The sequence below is a fragment of the Nilaparvata lugens genome, chromosome 5 (assembly GCF_014356525.2).
Source record: "Nilaparvata lugens isolate BPH chromosome 5, ASM1435652v1, whole genome shotgun sequence".
NCBI classification, from domain to species: domain Eukaryota; kingdom Metazoa; phylum Arthropoda; class Insecta; order Hemiptera; family Delphacidae; genus Nilaparvata; species Nilaparvata lugens.
In genome coordinates this window covers 30698399-30724826 of record NC_052508.1, presented here as the reverse complement: position 1 = coordinate 30724826, position 26428 = coordinate 30698399, and the positions used below count along the sequence as shown (strand labels likewise).

General features: G+C 33.0%; 1 protein-coding gene across 4 annotated transcripts in view; it reads right to left on the bottom strand.

The window, feature by feature from the left end:
- The window catches only part of LOC111062306, a 46447-nt gene extending 20278 nt beyond the window's left edge, over positions 1–26169 (bottom strand). Inside the window, exons 1-2 of one of the 4 annotated variants that reach the window (XM_039428147.1) lie at positions 26075–26169; positions 12192–12313 (exon numbers count right to left, since the gene is read on the bottom strand). In XM_039428147.1, the coding sequence (XP_039284081.1) occupies positions 12192–12248 (57 nt within the window). In that variant the 5' untranslated portion in view covers positions 12249–12313; positions 26075–26169. Of the gene's footprint in view, positions 1–12191; positions 12314–25858; positions 25886–25964 lie in introns of those variants that run through there. The other 3 variants (XM_039428148.1, XM_039428149.1, XM_039428150.1) reach the window with 3 other exon arrangements.
- Positions 26170–26428: the final 259 nt, after the last annotated feature.

Below are 26428 nucleotides of genomic sequence, written 5' to 3'. Positions count from 1 at the left end.
TGAATCTTGAGAACGTATTATTTCTGAAGATTTAATGATCGGTACTGTATATCACTTATGACGTTATTCTTTATATTTAAATAACGATTAGCCTCCTGCTTGGCATCAGTCGGTAGAGCATGAAATATTTTGATATAATTATAAAAATTAGGTCGTGGTTTTTTAATAGGATACAGTCTCATAAAAATCTTTATAGGCCCAGGTATGAGCTTCCCCTATAATTCTTGTAATTCATTAAAAAATAAATATATATATATATGATACTTATCCTATAGTGTTGAGGAATTAAAATAAATTGCACACCATAAACAATTTGATACATATATTAACAAATATTGCAAAAAATAGATCAGGGCAAAAATATAAAGAGCGATAAAAATATATAATATAAAAATAGAACAATAATTGAAATCAGTAAAATATCACAGGCTAAACATTATACTCTAAATTTATAGCATGAAACGTTACCATGTGCTTTTATTTTTAAATCCTATGCATCCTTTTGCATGTAGCTGCGATATAAGCTTGCTAATACTTGTCGACTTGGACAATTCAATTAAAAATAGGTTCCTTAAAATCAGCTTGATAAATTGGCAACTAATAATCCAAATATATATCTTAAATTCTCTAGTATCTAGTAGATTTCTTTGTAATGAATATATATTTTATCTCAGGGTGCAAGATTCGGCACCTGATGGAATAAGTAGAGCAATTCATTTAGTGAATCAGAGCTACAACAAATTATCGCAAATTATATTGCAAAATTAAAGATCATAATCATATGCATTAATAGCCTAGATTTTATACTTCTTTGATTTATTAGAATTTTCTGAAATGTACTGATTCATTATTCCTTTAATAAAATACCTTTAATACTATATTTACTTGCGCAAGTATTTTTTATTAAATTCTTAATTTATAAGAAAACCCTTTCGACGAGCTAGCTTTGATTATTAGGTAATTCAAAGCACTAAGGGCGCCCATCACTAATTCAATTTTCTCACTCACGTGTCGAAATCTTCTTATAAGCCGCTGATGTCAATCCAACTCCTGGTGGTCCTGGACTATGGTAGCCGGAATCGTCTCTTCCAAGGGGTCACAAGAATTATTTAGAAATGAAAATGACTTCTGCTTTATAAGAGCATTACAAAGTCTTTTAAGAAATTCAATAATTCAATCTAACTTTAGCTTTTACAAGTTATAGCAAGGTATTACGCTCTAAAATATTTAGGGTCCTCTCATGGTGGCATTTGGCAGGCGAGTGATGGTTCTCCTTCCTCAATTTTACAATTCTTACTTCCGACTTTCAAATTTACATAAAATTTGAATATCCTAGTCCTCCGCCATTTAAGGTTCAAATAGACCGTACTAAAATATTAAATTATTACTTATGTTGTATGTTTAATAATTTCTTTGCCTTCGGGCCATATCCATAACATAGACTATACAATAATTTTACATAAATCCCAATCATTTATAGAAATATATATAAATATTTTTGAATTGGCATACTATTGCCGCCTATTAACTGCCATTATGCGATTGGTGCATGCAAATTGTTTCAGTATTCATGCGCTTGGTAACCTCCTATTTCCTGGATACATTTAATTATTTTTGTTAGGTTTTTTAAGTATGCTCTCTACATGCTAGTTAATATTCTATATACTACTATTTATTTCATGCTTCCTAATAGTTAGCCACGTGACCATTTGTTCTTTCAAATTGCATACCGTTTTGCTGCAATAGATCTCTGCCAAGGGGTTTGGTCAGATTCTACGTTGCTTGGCTCGGTCGATCATTAGGTCGCCGATCACTGAATGTTTATACCTAACCTCAATCTTCAAAAATTTTATATAATATTATATATTAGCAAAAAATTATTTCAATTCCTTTTTAGGTTATTGTACCGTTTAGCCAGAACAAGCTGATGCTATCTAATCTTTATTGTTATCTCATTGGCGATATTAGCCAGTTACTTTACTAAGACCTATTAGTACTTCAGCTAGGGATTTTTACATCTACCCAAATTTCAAATACATTACACGCGCCCCTGGATTTGAATTCAAAATATCTGAGAATCACAATGTTTTTAATGAATAATTAAAATTAATTATACTCTCCAACTTTTATCATAGTTCGCAGATCTATCTGCTGCACCTCCTTTAGACCTCTCTCAAATACAATAACAAATTCTCCTCCTCAACACACAAAAAATATCATAAATATAATCCCCTAGACACATTCCTCCTTACAACACTTAGAACATAGTATTTTTAAATTCGCCGCTCGCAGGGCCGCCAACCTAACTACACACATTTCTTGATTCTATCATAATTGATACCTTACAAACAATAATTTCGATGTACAAATTTCTGGGCTTATATTTTATAGTAATTCCTAGGTCTTAATATGAATAATTTTTCTATACATCAGGTACAATTCTTTTTCTTTTGCTGATGACTCTTTGGTTTTGGGTAACTAGCATTCACTTTAGGTTTTTCAGGGTACAAACATGGCATAACTAACGGTAATAAATATAAAACATATAAATAAATATACTAACATTGATAAATGTAATAAATAACAGTAATAAATAACATTTTGGGTTACAATGCTTTTCTTTTTATAATCATATGTTGAGCGCTACATTCGATTCAGGTGGCTTTGCTCAGCTGGTCGCTGTCTCTATATTCATACTGCTTACGTCAGAACTGGTTGTCGAATCTCGCAATTAACCTAACTGCTACATTTTTTCTCTTTAAAGGTAATTAACAAATTTTAAAAATATTATCCCCGCTTGTGTCCTTTTTTATCTGATGTATATTATTTAATTACATAATTAAAAATTATTCTTTTGCTTGTTGCAGGCTTTGGACAGTTGGGAGAAATAAGAACATTGGATTATTGCCATGCGGTCCAACTCAATATTAAATTTATCATGATAGGTCAGTAATTCTTTGATAGTGGTGTTTTCCTTGATTACTTATCGTATTTATTTCAAATTCAGTGATATTGCATGTAAAATTGTTGTGGTTTTTCCGTATCTTTTGGCTTTCTGCTTGTAGATGTTGTTGTAGGCCATTCGGTTATCTGCTGTCCGGTTGTTGATTGTTGAGGCTGTCCTAGTTGATAATTTTTTCATCATAAATTTAAAGCCCTTGTATCTTGTGTATTCTTTCAAACAATTCCTTACTTCATTTATGATAATTCCTTTTAATCCATTCTTTTTCCAATCATCCTGCACTCTTAACTCATCCTTCCTTTCATTTTCGTTTAAAATTCTAGATTTCAGTTCTTTATAAATTAGTAGGCTCACAACAACAAACATTTTTATAATTTTAAATTTCCAATCATCAATAGTAGTTTCATTTATCAATAATAATACAATATTTTCCATCCTATCCACAACACAGTCATTTATTAATATCACAGCCATCATAACAAACATTAAACACCATATCCAAACATTTATCATCTTTTCACTAGTATATTCTCTAATCATATAATATCCAGGTACTTCCATTTTATTAATATAATTTTTTAATTCTTCCAATCTTATTAGCCACCGTCTGTTCTTTATTAATTTCCATGAGTAATCAATTTCCTTGTTGCCCATGCACGAATCCATAGTAGTCCTATCAGTTCCATTTTCAATCCATTCCTTTGGCCCATTATTCCGGTCACATCGCTGAATATCTGCTTTAAAGCGTATGTGCCGCGGATGCATGACGTTGGTCTCCTGTCCTCCATCCTGGTGACGATCCGGTATCCTCCTTGGGCGTTTAAAACGGGCATGCAGCCGGTATGCGCGCGCGCGGTACCTCCGTTTCTTTCGCTTCTTCCGCCTCCGGGCATTGCAATGCATGCCTCTTTTCTCCTGCATGTTGTCCTCTCCGTCCTGATGTCGGCCGTCCGGTGTCCTCCTTCTCCGGGCCTTGCGGTGGACGCTCCTTTTGTCCGGTAGTCCATCCTCCCTGGTGTCGTCCTCTTGGTCCTCCATCCTGGGTTCCTTGAGGTGCCTTGGTGGTGTCCCTTGATAGGCGGTTGTAGGTTCGGTGCGCGGATCTGTTACGTTTTTAATCTTCCCTGTATTCACTAACTCCTTAATTATAGCATGATCCTGGTGGCTGTTGGTGTTCTCCGGCGGTGAGGGATCTTCGGTAGGGAACAGGATGCTTAGTAGAGATTGATGCTTACAGGGCGTTTTAAGTGCATTTGTTGGCGGCGGTTTTTGGTGGTGATTTATCAGGTGTTGGGTTCTGTGTTTTTTGTTGGTTTAATCCTGTTGCATGCGCTAATGTATAATTTGTACTTATTTGTTGAGGTGGCGGTTTGTAATTTCTATTATAATTATTCTGAGTGTAATCATTATTTGTGTTTAATCTATCACGGCCATCATAGTAATTCCTGCGGTTGCTGTGATGGGCGTAATGATTGGTTGTGCGATTTTTAAAATTTTCATTATTCCAGTTACTATTTTGCTTGTGCTCATAGTGGCATTCAAATTGAGGGGTGGATCGGTAGCGATCATATGACACCGGTTCATAATTTTGGCTGGTATACTGATTACTTTTTGAGTGATGTTGATTCCGTGTGTATCTTTGGTCTGAACGGTGGTTTGACATTGCCATCACAGACTGTATGCCATATAAATGATTTATTAGCTGTTTGCAATCAGTAATGGGTTGTGTGGCGAGTGCCATTCTAACTTGATACGGTAGTTTCTTCAGAATAATACTTGCCAATGCCGATTCGTTAATGGGCTCGCTCAATTGAGAATTTTTGAACTGTAGGGCAGTGACGAAAGTGGTACATGCACTGTCTAAGTTAGGGTTGAAATCGCATGATATGATGTCCGCTAGCACGTCCAACTGTTTACTTCTGCTCCAATACTGTTCCAGGAAGACAGCTACAAACTCATCTAATGATGCAAATTCATGGGCTCTACTCCGAAAGAACATCAGGGGTTTGCCAATCAATAAACTAGTCAAACGAAGACGCCACATGCTCCAAGAGGTAGGTGCAAGAGTTTGTACTAATTTTATTTGATCAATGAATGGTTGAGGTTGCAAATGGCGATCAGTATTATCGAATTTACCCAGTCCTTGCAATATACTATGTGAGTTGATGTTATCTGCTTGAATTCCTTGAGGTCGTTGTTGGATGTAATTTTCTAATGCTGTTATTTTTTCCTGTGCCATCTGCCATTGACTATTATATGTAATTTTATTAGCATTTACTTCTTGATCTAATTGAGTCAGAGTGGATTTTTGAATTAGTAGAGTTCCGTTTAAAGCCTTACAGGTTTCTGTGTTCTGATTGATACTACCTTGCAGTTGGTTCATTTTTGTGGACATATTAATCTGTTTATTTTGTATATCTTTAATACTGTTAATATTTTTATCAACTGTAGTTGTTAAATTTTGATTGGCAACGGTAATTTGTTTGTTGATTTCTTGATGACAATCGGCCTTAATGCCAGTTGTTAAATCCTGAGTGGGTGTAGTGATTTGTGTGGTTAGGTTATCTATCCTTTCGTTTAGTTCACAGGTAACCGTATCCAACCTTTCCGATAATCCTGCCGTAACTTTATCCTGACTTTCTTTCTGTAGATTTATCATTGCTTTTAATTCTTCCCTATGATTCTCTACTTTACTCTCAATAGTATCCAACCGTCGTTCTACTGATTTTATAGCGCCTGCTGTCTCTTTCATGCCCTGTTCCACTGTTTGCTTATTTGCCTCTTTTATTGCCGCATTCTCTTTTTTAATCTCCTGCATCATGTTATCCATTGTGTTTTGTAACATAATATTGAACATACTGCTAGTTTGTTCCATTATTACCTTTTTAAATGGATCTAGCTCTGTGACTGAAAATAGACTTTGTTTGCTCAGATGTGACTCGGCCTCTGGAGATGCGGGTTCTGCAGGCTCCTCCTCGCCCCCTTCAAAGTTGATCTCTGCTATCCGTTGATTCAATGGTGTGTCAGCGGCGTCGATTCGAGTGGATGATAGAGGTTGCAGACCTTGTGGATCGACGACTATCGACCCGACACTTCCTGGTTCCCTTTCTCGTGGCGTATTGGCATCTACCATGGTGAGGTTTGATGTGCTGGGAGTCGACAAAGTGGGATCTGTGCAACCGCCGTACATATATGAAACTTCAGAGTTTGCGGGAGTGTGATTCATTGTGTCAAGTATGATAAATGCTAATTGAAAAAGTGATAAATAATATGCGAAAATGCTTAAAAAAGAGACACAAACCGGGACTTACAGTGAAACAGTTATGTGCAAAGTGTTTGGATATCCAAAAAGAAGGTATTTATACTTAAGTTTTTTTTTATAATGCTCTAGCGCCCCAATATTGAATATTGATTCCTGACTAGTTTACAGACTGTGACTTATTTTCCAACCGGCTTATACATATATATTCTTGACTAGAAAGTAATAGCAGTTTAGGCTTATAAAATATGATCTCTCTCTATAAAAAATATATTTTTTACAATAACAATAATATAAAATTTTCTTTAAAACATATAATTTCTCTTTATTTAAAGCTATTGATTCCCCAAAAAGTAATACAAAGTTTACTTCGCCTGTTTTCCTCAATACTCATATATCTATAGTTTCATTATCCATCCACAACAAATTTTAATATGACTAGACTTGTCTTTAATTATTATCTTCAATATGGGTCTTGACTTGATTTCAAATAATTATTTTATGAGCTCAGCTCTCATCATCAGTCCCACGTTGGTACGGCATGTTTCTATGACGTTATTCTTTATATTTAAATAACGATTAGCCTCCTGCTTGGCATCAGTCGGTAGAGCATGAAATATTTTGATATAATTATAAAAATTAGGTCGTGGTTTTTTAATAGGATACAGTCTCATAAAAATCTTTATAGGCCCAGGTATGAGCTTCCCCTATAATTCTTGTAATTCATTAAAAAAAAAAAAATATATATATATATATGATACTTATCCCATAGTGTTGAGGAATTAAAATAAATTGCACACCATAAACAATTTGATACATATATTAACAAATATTGCAAAAAATATATCAGGGCAAAAATATAAAGAGCGATAGAAATATAAAATATAAAAATAGAACAATAATTGAAATCAGTAAAATATCACAGGCTAAACATTATACTCCAAATTTATAGCACGAAACGTTACCATGTGCTTTTATTTTTAAATCCTATGCATCCTTTTGCATGTAGCTGCGATATAAGCTTGCTAATACTTGTCGACTTGGACAATTCAATTAAAAATAGGTTCCTTAAAATCAGCTTGATAAATTGGCAACTAATAATCCAAATATATATATCTTAAATTCTCTAGTATCTAGTAGATTTCTTTGTAATGAATATATATTTTATCTCAGGGTGCAAGATTCGGCACCTGATGGAATAAGTAGAGCAATTCATTTAGTGAACCAGAGCTACAACAAATTATCGCAAATTATATTGCAAAATTAAAGATCATAATCATATGCATTAATAGCCAAGATTTTATACTTCTTTGATTTATTAGAATTTTCTGAAATGTACTGATTCATTATTCCTTTAATAAAATACCTTTAATACTATATTTACTTGCGCAAGTATTTTTTATTAAATTCTTAATTTATAAGAGAACCCTTTCGACGAGCTAGCTTTGATTATTAGGTAATTCGAAGCACTAAGGGTGCCCATCACTAATTCAATTTTCTCACTCACGTGTCGAAATCTTCTTATAAGCCGCTGATGTCGATCCAACTCCTGGTGGTCCTGGACTATGGTAGCCGGAATCGTCTCTTCCAAGGGGTCACAAGAATTATTTAGAAATGAAAATGACTTCTGCTTTATAAGAGCATCACAAAGTCTTTTAAGAATTTTAATAATTCAATCTAACTTTAGCTTTTACAAGTTATAGCAAGGTATTATGCTCTAAAATATTTAGGGTCCTCTCATGGTGGCATTTGGCAGGCGAGTGATGGTTCTCCTTCCTCAATTTTACAATTCTTACTTCCGACTTTCAAATTTACATAAAATTTGAATATCCTAGTCCTCCGCCATTTAAGGTTCAAATAGACCGTACTAAAATATTAAATTATTACTTATGTTGTATGTTTAATAATTTCTTTGCCTTCGGGCCATATCCATAAAATAGACTATACAATAGTTTTACATAAATCCCAATCATTTATAGAAATATATATAAATATTTTTGAATTGGCATACTATTGCCGCCTATTAACTGCCATTATTCGATTGGTGCATGCAAATTGTTTCAGTATTCATGCGCTTGGTAACCTCCTATTTCCTGGATACATTTAATTATTTTTGTTAGGTTTTTTAAGTATGCTCTCTACATGCTAGTTAATATTCTATATACTACTATTTATTTCATGCTTCCTAATAGTTAGCCACGTGACAATTTGTTCTTTCAAATTGCATACCGTTTTGCTGCAATAGATCTCTGCCAAGGGGTTTGGTCAGATTCTACGTTGCTTGGCTCGGTCGATCGTTAGGTTGCCGATCACTGAATGTTTATACCTAACCTCAATCTTCAAAAATTTTATATAATATTATATATTAGCAAAAAATTATTTCAATTCCTTTTTAGGTTATTGTACCGTTTAGCCAGAACAAGCTGATGCTATCTAATCTTTATTGTTATCTTATTGGCGATATTAGCCAGTTACTTTACTCAGACCTATTAGTACTTCAGCTTGGGATTTTTACATCTACCCAAATTTCAAATACATTACACACTGAATTATCCAACTCAAGCGATGAAGAATACAGTTGGTTGATAATTTCACTAATTTGTCAATAATGATAATAGAAAATACTAGTACAAGATTGGTCCAGCAAGAAGACAGGATTAAAAATGAAAAGAACACCATTCAATCAATAAATATGTAATTACAATAGAATCAACGAGCGAAAAATAATATATGAAATAATAAATGCAAAAACAATATGAGAAGAAACACAAGAAAAATATCACAGCTCGCTCAATTAAAATTCTTATTCTGCTCAATAGCATCAATTAACAACTTTCATGATTTTAATATCAGCATACATTTTACAGATTCCTATAGCTCAATGATTTGACTCGCTTCTGCTTATCAAATTAGAATTTTATATTCCAAATTCTCAATAATATAAATTAATTCAATAATAATTGATACTTTAAATATAAAATCTCAAGGCATAGGTTCGGCCGTCAGTGGAAATTAGATAAATAATTTATCTTGTGAACTAGAGCTTCTATAAATCTTATTATGCATATAATAATACTGATATTTATGTACATTAACTGAGCATATTCAATAATTTCAAATAGTGATATATAATTTAACATTTAATTCTCACATATATATTTTTTAAATATGACTTTTCCCTTATTAATATTACTTGTGCAATTAAGTCTGAATCAAGCTTGATTTTTAAGTTATACCCTCGACGAGCTAGCTTTATGAAAATTCTATCAATTCGTAGCACTGAGGATTCTCTTAAATAATTATGAACTCACGTGTAGATGTTTCACAAATTTTGATGATGGCCAGTATTCGTCTCGTGTGTCCTGAGTCTTTTCTGGTGGGCTGCTGTCGTCTTCTCCGATGGGGATATTTAATTTAATAACTCACGTCATACAGCGACATCACTGAGTTATATGAATTCAATTTTTAAATACATAAATCAAAACTTACATTTTTACAAAAATTAATTAATGTACAATAATTCAGTCTAATGCTCTCATAATTGGTGGGTGTTCCTGGTGACCTCTGGGAAGCAAGTGCTGTCGGTCTTCCCCTATTCTCTCTCAACGATACTCCTGACTTCTTCAATTTGCATGAAATTTAAATATCCTTTCCCATTGGCAGATTTTAAATATTCCGCGATGATGTAATTTAGTACTGTCAAATAGTTTGTAATACAATAACATATTACTATATTAAGATTAAATATCTCTATCTTAAACTCTTATTCCATCTCAACTACATAATTTCGTGCATTCTATAACAATTACAAATTTTTATAAACATCACGTGGAGATTTTGAATTAAATAATTTTTAGCGCCGAGCAAATACTGTATTTTGATTGGTACATCCCCAAACTGTAGTAGGTATTTAATGCGCTCAATAAAAATAAATCCCATTTCCTTTATCTTATTGTTTTGTTTTTAATCATTTTTGTTCATGCTATAAGATACAATAAATATTTTTGTGTTTTCTTAATCGTTTTTTTGTGACATTCATTTGACATGCTTGGTTTACAAACCCTCTTTTCCTAGTCTTAATGAATGCTACCTGGATGCAATTATTTTGCTAGTGAGTGTCTAATTAAATTGTACATGTTCAGCTTGGTCGTTTTTGATATTGCCGACAAGCGCTGTTTATATAGAACCTAACCTCAAATTCACACAATATATTATCATTTTATCGAATAATTGAGAAATAGATTTTCATTTCAAGTTGTTAGCCATAATCTTGGCTTTTCTAGTCGTTATCGTCTTATCTTTGATTGATAACACCATTGGTAACAGATATTTTTCCTATTCTGTCTGAGACCTAGTAATTCATTTCAGTTAACGAAATTTCTATTGGTATCAAAATGTACCGTCAGAATGTTTGATATTTTGTTTTTGCAATCTTGTTGTCTATTAAGAAAGTTTTTAATGTGATTTTTGATGGCAATAAAATTTGAATTTGAAAAAAGATTATCAACAAACTCTCAACCAAAGAAAACCCCTGTGCTCTGTTCTAATCGGAATGTATGAGACTCCATATATACAGCTGATAGAAGGCGCAAACCGAAGTGGCCAAGCATACAACAATGGAACGAACACGTGGCAAGCTCGCGCTTTCGATCTATGTAAAATAAATTCGATCAGCTGATTTATGAGATTATTTTAAGCTTTCCAATGATTACAACATATGTTGGAATATCATGTCAATTATTCCAGTTCCATATGGCGTTCACCTTACCATGTCCATAACCTTATTTAATAGGATCCTTTTTTATCCTTTGAAACCCTTAGAGGCTTCGAAACCTACCCTCTCCTGAACTCCCCTGTGCTCCTGATCGGAATTTTTCTGCATAGATCTAATTTTTTCTCATAGCTGAACAAAAAAGTACCTCATGACTTTGCTGTGCAATGAGCGGTTGAAAAGTACAAAATTTTTGTGGGGCCCCAGCTCACTCAGGGGGGCAAATTTATGAAAATCCTTCCTTAGTGGATGTTTTGAGGCTACCATAAACAATTGTGCAAAATTTCATGTTTTTAGGCTCAGTAGTTTGGGCTGTGGTGTGATTTCAGTCTGTCGGGGCTTAGCCTTTCTTAGATATAAGAAGATGATGATGAAATAAATAGCTAAAGTGAACGTGATAGTTTCGATCTCAAAATTTAAGTGGTTTTATTCTTTATTTTGTGAATTTGAAGTTTGCTTCATGTTTTCACGAAAGTTTTATTATCAATCTATCCAAATTTGAAATTGTTTGTTTTATTCTAATTTATATTTTCAGATTGTGATTTGGTGTGGAAATCAAAATGTACATAATCTTTGGACAATTTGAAACTAAATTAGGAAATTGAAGAAGTTTTGGGCAATAGCCTGTTTTTTCTTTTCCGATCATTGTATTGTTTGTGCTAACCTAATAAATAAATAACCTGCTAAACGATTATTGAATTCGATTCTCTTGAAATCAATTCAGTGAACTTCATTTCGAATTCGAAAAATTTCAGAAGCTTATCAAATATAAAGTTTTATCTTTCATTATCAATCATTTGATTAGTCTGCTCCTCCCCATCCTGTTTTTGTCCTTGGCTTCATTTTCCAATTGGATATGAGAAAGGTTTCTGTAGTCAATATTTATTTATGAAAAATGCGCTGTTTTATGGATTCACCTGCTCCAGCCTGGGCTCTTTCCAATCAAAGCCAAAAATCCAGTCCCTTTCTTGACAATGGAATACTGAACTGATGTAACCAATTTCAGACTGAGTTTAATGCATAAAATTGATTGAAATGTGAATTGGATGAGAATAGCAGTGTTATAAATTTTGTAAGCTATAATATTATGGCTGAGTAACTATTTTTGGAATTGAAATCAGTTTTACAACGCAATGAGTAACCGGAGAAACGTTCCAACCCTAATATCGAGGACAATAAGAGTATTCTATTGAAATTACCTGGCTACAGTGAACTAGGAAGAGCACACACAATATTGTCTGGCATATTTTCATCATATCTGCAGCAAATATGATTGAGAATAGTTAAGCAACTTATCCCTGTAGCGGAATTCAGGAAATACCTGGAACAGTAGGAAAAATGTAAAAGTGACTCTCAATCATCAATATAAAAGTGTATATATATATTATAACAGTTACTTTTTTGAGTTTGAGCAGAGGAATTCCGTTGAAAATTTCCATATATATATATAGAGGTCGTTCATGTGTATGAAAGCTGAGAATTATTAAGCTTTTGTTTGAAATATGAAGCTTATATTATCCGGACTATTTTATCCGGCTTGCTATCAATGCTTCAATTCCTTTGTGAGTTTGCTTCCCATCATACTTCACTTCCAGCTCCTCATTACCAACTCTCATTGCCACTCATCATACACTCTCCTCTCATTTGAAAACAACAACTGCACTAGCACATAGCACCTACTCCAAGTACGATGAATACGCGCTGTCAAATTCTTTCGACAACTCAACAAAGCATAGTAATGCTGCTGTTTTATTGCAGTACGGTACAGACTTTGTTCTCTTCTCGAACAAGTGGAAATAGATGCACTTGATTTGCATGCAAATGAATGAGACCCTTCTCGCTGCGTTACTCGCATGCACTTAATGAACTTTTTTTTTCTTCCCAGCTCCTGAAATATTGCAGTGAAAGCCCTCTGCATTGACAGCTCTCTGCAATCTCATAAACTTCTATCAACACTAAATATGAATCTATTATACTCTGCAGCTTTCGCATAATATGCTATGGAAATATGCTTTTTGAACAATCTCAGTACTTTCATATTGCTACTGAAATGATAAACGGTGGAACTAGCACATTTTACTGTAAAATCTGAATCAATGAAGCCTATAACAAGAAAATAATTAATCAGAAATCACTTGTAATACTATCAATTACCCATTCAAAATACGATTTTAGAAGTGTGATTCTGAATTTTGACCACAGGAATAGTTCAACAAGACTTACAAGTTGAATCAAACTTCAGTAAAATAATTCAATATTAACAACCACAAACATCATTTTTTAGCAATATTTTCAATGTGCTTGCTTCTTGATATGCCCTCGGCTGCTGGACAGTGTATGAGAACTCAGCTGCAGGCTGTTTTTATATTGTTTCTTTTATGGGGGGAGAGGAAAAGGAGTTGCGGGAAGGGGGGGTGAAATTCAAAGGAGTTTCTCTCCCGCTGCTTGGCAGTCCTGGGCATGAGGATTGATCCCTGCTCAAAATTCTGAGGGAATCAGAATTTGGAGTTGGGTCATCAATGGAGAGGGGATCCCCGCTGGAGGTTTGAAATTCAGATCCCCGGTTGGGTCATCCTTTGAGTGGATCCCAGCTTAGGCTCTGATGAAACGGTCGGGTCATCAGCAGGGAAAAAGGAAAGAAAAACTAATAATCACGGCAATGTGACACAAAAGTGAGAAAAAATCTTCCAGAAGCTTCAAGGAATCAAACGGGGGACTTTCCTGTTTAATCTCCTAGAGCTAAACTGTGTCTTGCGTGACTGAAATTGCGTCCTGCTTATATACCCAGGTACGCACAAAACTCAAGTGAGAGTTATGAAGGCTAAGTGAATTTAAATACTGGTGGCGCGCTCTAGGCGGCCGGAAAGAGAACTCGTTGCTCTAGCATCGAGCGGCTAAAGAGAGTATTAGAATAAAGCGAACTAAGTCTGTGGTCATGTCATTCTCCTCCATTCACATGACAATGACTGAAACTGTCCGGCCCTAGAACGATCACATGACAACCATCCCTCACCCATCAAACCAATATAAACCTATAAACCTTTTATAGAATGAATTTTTTATATATATATATATATATATATATATATATATTATATATATATATATATATATATATCATATAAAATATGTTCACGTTCATTAAAACTCAGTTTTTAAAAAGAAATTTTATTTGCAAAAAATACATGTTAACACATCAAGTGGCTGGAGTAGACTAACTAAATGAGCGCGCTGAGAGTGACACTAAGCGGTACTGACAAAAATAGTAGTCAGCACATCAATTGTTTAAGTTTACATAATTCCTCCCTCCTTAAGTTTTTTTCGGCCCGAAAAATAAATTTGGGACACTCAAAAATTACAAAAATTAAAATGAAGTTACAAATTAAAGTTTACTAACTTAGATCTAATTTCTAGGTCGTACATAATAATTATAGCTTATGGTGGGGATTGATGATATTGGTACTTGTGTATCAATTCGGTAATTTAGTACACTGGTTGGCTTCTTAAAAATTTGTAATAAACGATTATCAAAATTACAAGAAGTATAAATGTACTTAAAACAAAAATTACAATGTGGTGTGTCTTAAGGACGAAAGAATCTTCAAAATTTATAAAATCAAAATCTCTAGGTTCAATATCATCAAGTTCACTAACATCTATAAAATCGATAAGTTTAGTATGAATTTTATTCGGTACATGACTTAATTTTTGTGCATATGTGGTAACTGAAGTAAACGGTAATTTTACATCTGTCATTTCATCATTGATATCCAGATTGATAAGGAAAGATGAAGGAGTATTTATAGTGCCATTTTTGATATCAATTTGATCAATCTTATATCCTAAAATACAATTACAATTTTCGAAATAATTCATAAATGGTCTATCATTAATTATTCCTATTCTTACACAACTATCCAAATCCTTATTATTCACTACAGACAAAATACAGTTATCATGTATAATTTCTCCTGAAGTACAAAAAGAAATAGAAGAGAATATTTGACAATTGGTCAGTTTCAAAAGCTTTTTTTTTTTGAGACACAGATATCGATTTTTCTTTTAATTTTATGGTGTGAACATTTGATTCCATTCCAACAGGATAAGACAGAAGGTGATATTTTTCAAATAAATCGTTTAATTTCATGTTGAGAATATTTGACAATTGGTCAGTTTCCAAAGATTTTTGTTTTAAGACACAGATATCGATTTTTCTTTCAATTTCATGGTGTGAACATTTGATTCCATTTCAACAGGATAAGACAGAAAGTCATATTTTTCAAATAAATCGTTTAATTTCGGTAAATGGATAATGTAAGTTAAAACAGATTTCGATAAAATACAAGTGCTATTACTAATTTCCCATAAAATACTGGAATCTCTACGAGCTAATGAATAATTATTATAATCAATTAACCTACGAAAATCATCAAAGCTCAAAATTGATGGATGAAGTCTCCCTTCTTTGCAATACATCAACGAGTTAACAACATCATTTATTTCATCATCCAACAATTGTATTGTCAAAGTAATCAAGTCAACAGCTTGCAAATTTTCGACAATATTGGCAGTTTCGTTAGTAATATTTTCTGATGCTTTATTATTTGAATTAATATGCTCAACATCGAAATTGAATTTCTTAATTAACTCAAGGTTCATTTCAAAATTGAGTTTTTCATTTTTAAACAAGATGTAATTCATTATTCTCTATTTTATCAATAACATGGTCGAGGTGTTCTTTGTTGTCAGCCGTCATAAGTGCTGTCAACCATGATATGGCGTTTCCTAATCCGTTTATTAGTCCACGTTTTACCTTTTTATTTTTATTTTCAGAAATCATTTCTAATTTGAAATATTGGTTGAGTGAAATTTTCTTCAAGGATTCAATAATGTCAGAGGATATGTAAGCGACTTGCAGATTATTAATATGAGTCTGTAATTTCAAAGATTGTATTTTAAGGTCAGTCACGTTAGTAAAATGGATAACTTTGTATGTGTCGTTAATGAGCATAGATTGTCCTATTTTAATCGGAATTATTCCTGCTGTCTTTGTCAAGTCTGTCAGTCTGTACGTCAACGTTGCTGGGATCAGGAACAACAGAAGGATGGTCATTGCCTTCATCTGCAACAATTAGATTATCTTTTACTTTTTTACGAGGCCTTTTCATTCTGTTGGGGTGGATTTTGATTACATTTCTTTTCAGTTTAAACCTATCACCTTCCTTAGTAGCTGTGCAATACCTTGGAACATTTTTGTGAAATTTCGGGTTTTTGATGAATATCCTATCTGGTATTTCAGGTGGTGACTCTCTATTTTTGTTACATTTTTCTGTTCGTTTTTCTTTTTCCTCGATTATTTTCTTGTAAACGGCATCATTCAACGCTTTTATTTCTTTGAAGTATTGATTAGCAAGTTCTTCAGTGATTACTGCGGGATTATCCTGATCTTGATTTTTTGGTAAATAATTCTGAATTCCGAAAGTTAGTTCATTTGGGCTTAAGTTGAATTGATCTTTTATCGAATTGTTATAGGTTCGCAAAGCTAATCGAAGTTTTTGTTCAACAAAATATTTTGGGAATTTAATTTCAAGTCCTTGTAGAATTTCAATAATTGTGGAGTGTGTTCTTTCTATCAGTCCTTGAGATTGGGGATGATAATGTGTGGTGAATTAAGTTCCAATACCATTTATTTCAGTGAATTGTTTGTATAGTGCATTGTTGAATTCTAATCCGTTATCGGTTTGAATGCATTTTGGAATTGGGAGATCTTTATTGTCAGTCATTTGACTAAGGACCACCCCTAAGCTTACATTGGATGCGTCTGTTGTCAAAATATATGGATCATTGAATTTAGGTAACTGCAATATTGGTGCGTTAGTAATTGCTTCTTTCAGAAAATTGACAGCTTCAATGAATTTATTAGGATCTTATGGGTTTATAGTGGATGTTTTTCTCAATGCGTTAGTTAAAGGTTGAGCTATTTTAGCTAATCTTTTTATCATTTTTCTGTAGTATCCTGTCAAACCTAAAAATTGTTTAGTAGTTTGTGGAACGGAAAAATATTTTATTGCTTTTACTTTTTGACAGCTTCAATGAATTTAGGTTCTTTTGGGTTTATAGTGGATGTTTTTCTCAATGCGTTGGTTAAAGGTTGAGCTATTTTAGCTCATCTTTTTATCATTTTTCTGTAGTATCCTGTCAAACCTAAAAATTGTTTTATTTGTTTAGTAGTTTGTGGAACGGGAAAATATTTTATTGCTTTTACTTTTTCATGATTAGGCTCAATGCCTTTTTCCGAAACTATGTGACCTAGAAATAGAAGTTCTTTCTTAAAGAATTCGGTCTTGTCCAATTGTATTTTTAGTTGATGAGTTTTCAATCGTTTGAATACAATGTTCAGGTGTTTCATGTGCTCTTGTAAGCTATCACTAAAAATAATAATATCATCAAGATATACAAGAACATTTGGTAAATCACAAAATATCAAGTTCATTGTCCTTTGAAATCGAGGTGGACCATCTATCATCTTTAGTTTTGTTGTTCAATTTCCGATAATCTACTACAAGACGAACTTTGTGTTTTCCTGAAGCATCAGGTTTCTTCGGCACCACCCATAAGGGAGAGTACAACTCTCCTTAGGGAGAGAACAACAAAACTAAAGATGATAGATTTCCTCTTCCGAATATTGAAGACTTGTTCTCAAAAATCGGTCGAGCAACGTACTTTTCGGCTATTGACCTTGTTTCAGGATTCCATCAAATTGATATGGAACCCGAATCAATACCAAAAACAGCTTTTAGTACTGGAAATGGTCATCATGAGTTACTCAGAATGCCATTTGGGTTGAAAAATGGTCCACCTCAATTTCAAAGGACAATGAACTTGATATTTTGTGATTTACCAAATGTTCTTGTATATCTTGATGATATTATTATTTTTAGTGATAGCTTACAAGAGCACATGAAACACCTGAACATTGTATTCAAACGATTGAAAACTCATCAACTAAAAATACAGTTGGACAAGACCGAATTCTTTAAGAAAGAACTTCTATTTCTAGGTCACATAGTTTCGGAAAAAGGCATTGAGCCTAATCATGAAAAAGTAAAAGCAATAAAATATTTTTCCGTTCCACAAACTACTAAACAATTTTTAGGTTTGACAGGATACTACAGAAAAATGATAAAAAGATTAGCTAAAATAGCTCAACCTTTAACTAACGCATTGAGAAAAACATCCACTATAAACCCATAAGATCCTAATAAATTCATTGAAGCTGTCAATTTTCTGAAAGAAGCAATTACTAACGCACCAATATTGCAGTTACCTAAATTCAATGATCCATATATTTTGACAACAGACGCATCCAATGTAAGCTTAGGGGTGGTCCTTAGTCAAATGACTGACAATAAAGATCTCCCAATTCCATTTGCTTCTAGAACACTCAATCCCGCTGAACAAAATCTTTCTACTATTGAAAAAGAAATGTTGGCAATAACTTGGGTAGTGAAACATTTCAGGCCATATTCGTATGGAAGAAAATTCACCCTAAGAACAGATCACAAGCCACTCCAATGGCTTCACTCTCTAAAAGAACCAAATGATTACACCGTAGAATTCATAAAAGGTAGCTCAAATTGTGTTGCTGATTGTCTCTCACGGCCTTTCAATGTAAATATGATGGAAAATAGTGATGAATTTACAGGTTTTGACGAATCAGAATTGTTCCCAGGCTTTCCCGCGGAAAATAATGCGAACAATGCCAATGACAATGCCAATAACAATGATGAGTTCGATGACATTGATATCAATGATCTGATAAGATTCCATAACAATGAAGCTCCTCCGTCGGTAAATGAAAGTATATTGAATGATCTTGATGAACAAATAGGTAACAATTCGATCGTTAATGCGAATATTGATAACATTAATGAAAATGATGCGGAAACTGGCAACGAAAACCTTGTAAATAATACTAATAATGATAATGACAATGACTCACTAATGACACAACATTCTCAAGAAAGTTCAAATGATAGAATAGGTATAATGGACGAAAATAGTATCATAAACACTGAAGCAAACGAAATAGTTATTTCACGAGGTAAAGGAAAACCCCAATTCAAAAAGATCTTTAATAAAAACAGGATAATTTTCAAATACAGAGACGCACGTGACATTGGAAACAACATAGAAGAAATACGAAAGTATTTGAAACCTGATACTGTGTACGGTATAGTATTTTCAAATAAAAGTCCATTGTTTGATGCTCTAAAAACAGAAATTCCAAGTTCAATGACTAATGAAATTGTCAAAATAGTTCCCAACATAAAATTCCGAATCTACAGAAGAATAAACGCCGACATAACTGATGTAGATGAACAAACAATGATAATAGCTCGATGGCATGAAGACAAAAACTTCCACAGAGGAATTAACGAGAATTATAAACAAACACGTAAAAACTACTATTGGCCCGCAATGCACAAAGACGTAACCGAATTTGAAAATAAATGTGAAATCTGTTTGGAAATCAAGTATGAAAGAAACCCAATTAAAACTAAATTCAAAGTAACTCCCACACCTACTAAACCTTTCGAAAAACTTCAGATTGACACTTTCACATATAATAATATCAAAATCCTCACAATTGTTGATTCGTTTTCTAAAAGACTTTCCGCCTACACATTGAAATCAGCTAACAGTATCGAAATAATAAAAAATCTAAACAACTATCTTTCAGTTTTCCCAATTCCAAAATGCATTCAAACCGATAACGGATTAGAATTCAACAATGCACTATACAAACAATTCACTGAAATAAATGGTATTGGAACTTAATTCACCACACCTTATCATCCCCAATCTCAAGGACTGATAGAAAGAACACACTCCACAATTATTGAAATTCTACAAGGACTTGAAATTAAATTCCCAAAATATAGTGTTGAACAAAAACTTCGATTGGCTTTGCAAACCTATAACAATTCGATAAGAGATCAATTCAACTTAAGCCCAGATGAACTAACTTTCGGAATTCAGAATTATTTACCAAAAAATCAAGATCAGGATAATCCCGCAGTAATCACTGAAGAACTTGCTAATCAATACTTCAAAGAAATAAAAGCATTGAATGATACCGTTTACAAGAAAATAATCGAGGAAAAAGAAAAACGAACAGAAAAATGTAACAAAAATAGAGAGGAACCACCTGAAATACCAGATAGGATATTCATCAAAAACCCGAAATTTCACAAAAATGTTCCAAGGTATAGCACAGCTACTAAGGAAGGTGATAGGTTTAAATGAAAAGAAATGTAATCAAAATCCACCCTAACAGAATGAAAAGGCCTCGTAAAAAAGTAAAAGATAATCTAATTGTTGCAGATGAAGGCAATGACCATCCTTCTGTTGTTCCTGATCCCAGCAACGTTGACGTACAGACTGACAGACTTGACAAAGACAGCAGGAATAATTCCGATTAAAATAGGACAATCTATGCTCATTAACGACACATACAAAGTTATCCATTTTACTAACATGACTGGCCTTAAAATACAATCTTTGAAATTACAGACTCATATTAATAATCTGCAAGTCGCTTACATATCCTCTGACATTATTGAATCCTTGAAGAAAATTTCACTCAACCAATATTTTAAATTAGAAATGATTTCTGAAAATAAAAATAAAAAGGTAAAACGTGGACTAATAAACGGATTAGGAAACGCCATATCATGGTTGACAGCACTTATGACTGCTGACGACAAAGAACACCTCGACCAAGTTATTGATAAAATAGAAAATAATGAATTACATCTTGTTAAAAATGAAAAACTCAATTTTGAATTTTGCAAACATTAGTGTAAAGGAGTGCAAACATTAGTTTTAATTTTCAATTCATCCCAACTCTTGTTGATTTCAATATGATTCATTCCTAACAGCTGTATCGTGCAATCTTTCGTTATGAGACAATTGGTCTCCAAATCAATTTTTACTTTCAACCCTTGCAATGTTTGCTTTCCAATAAGAACATCATAATTATCGCTAAAATCATACACATAAAATTTTTCATCTTTATCAACACCAAGCATATTCTTAACATTAATATTTACACAACCTTTTCCATTAGATTCACCAGAGGGTGTACGAATTTCATAATCACAATTAATTATTTTTGTCTGAGGAGAAACCATTTGAGGTTTAATGCAATTATATTTACTACCTGTATCGATCAAAATTCGTGTATCATTGTAATGAATATGAGGCAAATCAAGAGAGATCGTATTCAAATCTAATACTACGTTTTTGGATTGTTGTTCGAGCCTACTTCTAAAAAATGATTCATTTTCTCGCAAAGGTCACTTACAGCATTTTCCATAGAACTCATTCTAGCATCAATGCTCTCAAATTCGGAAAACTCATTTTCAGAAGATTCAATATTGTGAACTGGAAACTTTTGAAATTTGGAAACTGTTCTCATGCTCACATCGTTTGATTTTTGATTCAAATTTTGGTTGTTATCATTGAAGTTTGCATTTGGATTATGATTGAAGTTGTGATTTTGGAAACTTTGTCCATTACGAAATCTACTTTGAAAGGATTGTCCTCTGTTGAAATTATTTTGAGGCTGAGAGAAATTTCTCTGATTGAAATTGAAATCACGATTTTGAGATTGAGAAAAGTTTCTTTGATTTGAATTGTTTTGGTTTTGAAACTGAAGGAAATTTTTTGGATGCGAATTTTGATTGGAATTTGATGAGTTTTGTTTTCCTTCAGATTTACTGAAAGTTTGATTCATTTGTGTTACATCAGTTGTAAATCCCAAATGTTTCAAATAAGCACTACTCTTATTGATAATAGCCTGTCTTGCATCACTGAGGTCTTTGATTCCTAGCGTTTGTAGGTGAGCTCCAAGCTGGTGGTTGATTCCTTCGACTAAAATCATTACAGTTTGTTTATCCAACTGAGATGAGATAGTTTCAAGAATTGGACCAGTTAGTCCATCGAGTTTGTGTCTTGAGATAATCACGGTTCTTTTTTGTTGCAGTCTATTTATGAATTGAATAGGGTGTTCTTTTTGGTGTGATTTCATAGCAAGCAGTTCCATAGTTAATTGTTCTACTGTCCTATTATCGGCAAAGTTGTTTTCCAAAACATCAATCAAATTTGAGAGGTCATCTACTGTACTGTTGAGGATTACATCTTTAGCAGGTCCATGTAATTTGTTTTTACAATAGTGAAGGAGAATCCAATGATTGTCTGCTGCTTCTGCGATACGATTATTACAATAGTCATTTTTCAATTTTTTGACAACTTCGAGAAAGCTAAGTAGTTCTATTGGGTTTTCTGTATTTTCAGGTATTATGTGTAGGTGATGTTTCGCAATTGGTCTTGGAATAAGGGGGTTATCAATTGTGCTTTCACTGTTATGTTCACTATTACTGTCACTGATTGTAGATGTAGAAGACGTGTTACCTTGAACTGTGGAGTTGGATACAGCTGCAGCCAGAGCCAGGTACAATCTTAACCTTGGCCGGTAATCGATGAGAAGTTTATGGTCTGGTCTGCTATCCTTCTTGCCTTTCCTCCCCAGGATGGTGGTTGTTGGTTGTTGGTGTTGATGAGTCACTCTTCCACTTGACGGTCTCGATGATGGTTCATATCAGTTGCGGCCCCAACTTTCGAATTTTCCGCGATCACTTGTGATTGATAATTGATCAATATAAACTGGCGGTTAAATGAACAGCACAATTTTCACGAAAATGTTCACAAAAAACTCTTCAGGGTCCCTGTTCGGGCGCCAAATACGTTCACTTCATTAAAACTCAGATTTTAAAAAGAAATTTTATTTGTGAAAAATACATGTTAACACATCAAGTGGCTGGAGTAGACTAACTAGATGAGCGCGCTGAGAGCGACACTAAGCGGTACTGACATAAATAGTAGTCAGCACATTGATTGTTTAAGTTTACATAATTTATATATACAGAGTGATTCATAATTATGGTGGAATATTTTAATACGTGATAGTAGAGGTAAAAATGAGAAAAAATTTATATCAACATATATCCATAATCACTTCATTAGCAAGCTATACAGGATGAAAGATTTCGCCTGGAATTCAGTTCCTCTGGTGAAATACACCGATGCTGAATTGTTTGGAGACTAGTTTTTGAAAAACTTATGCTGGATTCATATGGGAAAAATCTGAAAAATTGAATAAAACTAGTCTGGAAGCTGTAGTGTGAGTAGTTTTTGAGAAAAAAGTTGAAATATGCAAAAAATCTAAGTAGAAAAACACAGACTTCTACGTTTGATGCCCAATAACTTTCTTTAATGACCAGTAAACAAATAATTTTTCGCAATAAAAATTGTAGAGAATTCAATTCTGAAAAGAATCATGTAAGCTGTGTAAACTAAATTCAAATAAAAGTTGAATAAAATGTATTCTTATGTAGTACATTACACCACAAAAATTTGCTGTTTCATCAGGAGAGAACTAATAACTCATAAGTTGTAGCTGATTGCTAATAAAATATTCGGTTTTTTATGAAAAGTTTTTTTATATGAAAGTAGCATATCTAAATGACATTGAACTTATACCAAAAGACTAGTAGATTATGCCATTAAGCCTGGGAGGAAGCTCGAACAGAAGTAGATGATCTCTTATGATTTCTGCCCAAATGTTTACTGAAAACTGATGTTGTGGAAGATTAGGATTGATGGCATGAGGATTCTCAGCTGCCCTAATATGTTGATTGTGGACGTTAAAGATAGCTGTTCTTGTAAAGTATGTTTCATCAGTAAATAAAACGGTTGTTAAAAAGTTTGGGTTAACAAGTTTTCCTAAAAGCCATCAGCTAATACCTGCACGAGGAATACAGTCTCGTGGCAATAGAGTATGAACTTTATGGAGGTGGTATGGATGTAATTGTTGCTCTTTTAGTATCCTCCAAATATTAGATTGATTGACATTAAACTGCACTGACAATTCTCTCATGCTCTTCTCTGGATGTTCATAAATTTCATTAAGAACTTGTTCTTCTAACTCAACAGTCATAGTAGATCGGGGTCTGCGTGCATAAATGTGCTCTTTGGATATCAAAGAATCTATTTCAGACAGACGTTGATGAATAGTGACAAAAAAACTTGAACTTAGACATACGGTACTATAGGTTAGGAATGTTCTCTTGATACAAACGTCTTGCTTCAGTACTATTACAGTATAGTGTCCCATTCCATACATTAAATGCATGTCAGCTAATTCGGAGTATGGATAATGTCGAAGATTACCTGCCATTTTTTAAAAAGTTGACACTTAACACAAAAGCAAAGTGGAATGGTTACAAATAACTGGTTAATAGATTAAACAAAAAACACAGCACGGTTACAGTAGGCCTAACTTAGAGTTTTTTTTTTGTTCAACAGTGAGCTAAAATATTTCTAAAAATAATTTTCAGCTGATAATTTCTTTTAAATATTTTCTTATTTAAAACATAGTAAATCAGCTGTTTTGGAACAGCTGTTATTAAAATCCATGTTTTATTTGCAATCAGCTACAACCTATGAGTATTAGCTCTCTCCTCATGAAACAGCAAATTTTTGTGGTGTAAGGTATTAATAAGAATACATTTTGTTCAACTTTTATTTAAATTTAGTTTACACAGCTTACATAATTCTTTCCAGAAATAAATTCTCTACAATTTTTATTGCGAAAAATTATTTGTTTACTGGTCATTAAAGAAAGTTATTGGGCATCAAACGTAGAAGTCTGTGTTTTTCTACTTAGATTTTTTGCATATTTCAACTTTTTTCTCAAAAACTACTCACACTACAGCTTCCACACTAGTTTTATTCAATTTTTCAGATTTTTTCCCATATGAATCCAGCATAAGTTTTTCAAAAACTAGTCCCCAAACAATTCAGCATCAGTGTATTTCACCAGAGGAACTGAATTCCAGGCGAAATCTTTCACCCTGTATAGCTCGCTAATGAAGCGTTTATGGATATAATTATGTTTATATGATTTTTTTTCTTATTTTCACCTCTACTATCACGTATTGAAATATGTTACCATAATTATGAATCACTCTGTATATATGAGTCTGCTCGGTTAAGGAAGGAGACTCAGTCTCCGAAAATTTCCCCATTTCTTATGTAAGTTTTTAAGTGTTTTCAATCTATTTATATTGTGTCTCCTGCTTTAATTCATATTATATATTCATATATATATATATAATATATATATATATATATATATATATATATATATATATATATGAACTCATGTTATTTTAATTATCTACTGAATACTGCTGTATATTACTGAAAGTTGATTACCCTGATCTACTTTCAGCCTACTCCATTTTATTAATCAATGATTTGATCTACCTATATAATTATTTTACTTTATCAATTTCCTGTTTTTTTTCTCTCAAATATTCATATTAATTGAAACTTTTACAATATTTCCATTTATAAATAAATCCTTAGTTGAATTAATGAAATTAACGTTTTGGTAGAGAGTTAGTGGGAAGGATATTTTTAATATTCTTTCTGAAGAATGGACATTGATATGTCCAAAGCTCCGCCAATTTATGTAGATGCATAACAATATAATTACCTATAGTTATTATATTACAAATTGCTTTTACATATCATATACAGTTTAATAATTATTTTCTTAGTCTATATTATGTAAATTCATCTATAATTTTGCTGTATTGTAAGCTATTGTATATAAGTTTATAATCCAGTATATATTGTTATCTACATGAATAAAGTACTCAATCAATCAATCAATTCATTTTTATTGATCTAGTTATTTTTTTCATATACATTGAATTTTTGTTCTTGAACTAACATTTTTCACATAGGCTATTCCTAATTAATCCAATATTCATTTCCAGATCTGACATAGTGTTGATAAATGTTTTTTTTTATGTTAGAATACAAATTAAATTGGGAACCTGTTCGTTGAAAATGGTTGTAGTATTCTTGTATGCCTTAGTCCAAACTGTTGCGGAAGCAGGAAGTTACAAATAAACAAGAGGATCAATAGCCTTCTCCCTCATCCTACCTTTCGATATCATTAAACGGACATCTCCAACAGTACCGGGGCAGGCCTAAACTGCGACGTTTGCACACAGAATGACGTCTATCATTGCTTGTTTGTCGGCTCTGTTTCATGAATTTATGATTTATCGTCTTAATATAGCTTTGTTTGTTCTTCAATGAACATGTCATTAGTTTCTCAATTGTTCCAGTATTTATTTGCATGGCTCTGTTGTTGGTTTTGCGGTGGGGCCTAACTATAAATCTTTTAGTTGCAAATGTTAGGTAGGCCTATTACAAGAGACAACTTGAGGTACTTGGTAAAGAATCCAGAACTTTGTTTTTGAACTCCAATTGTTTACGAAGTCTTCTTTGAATA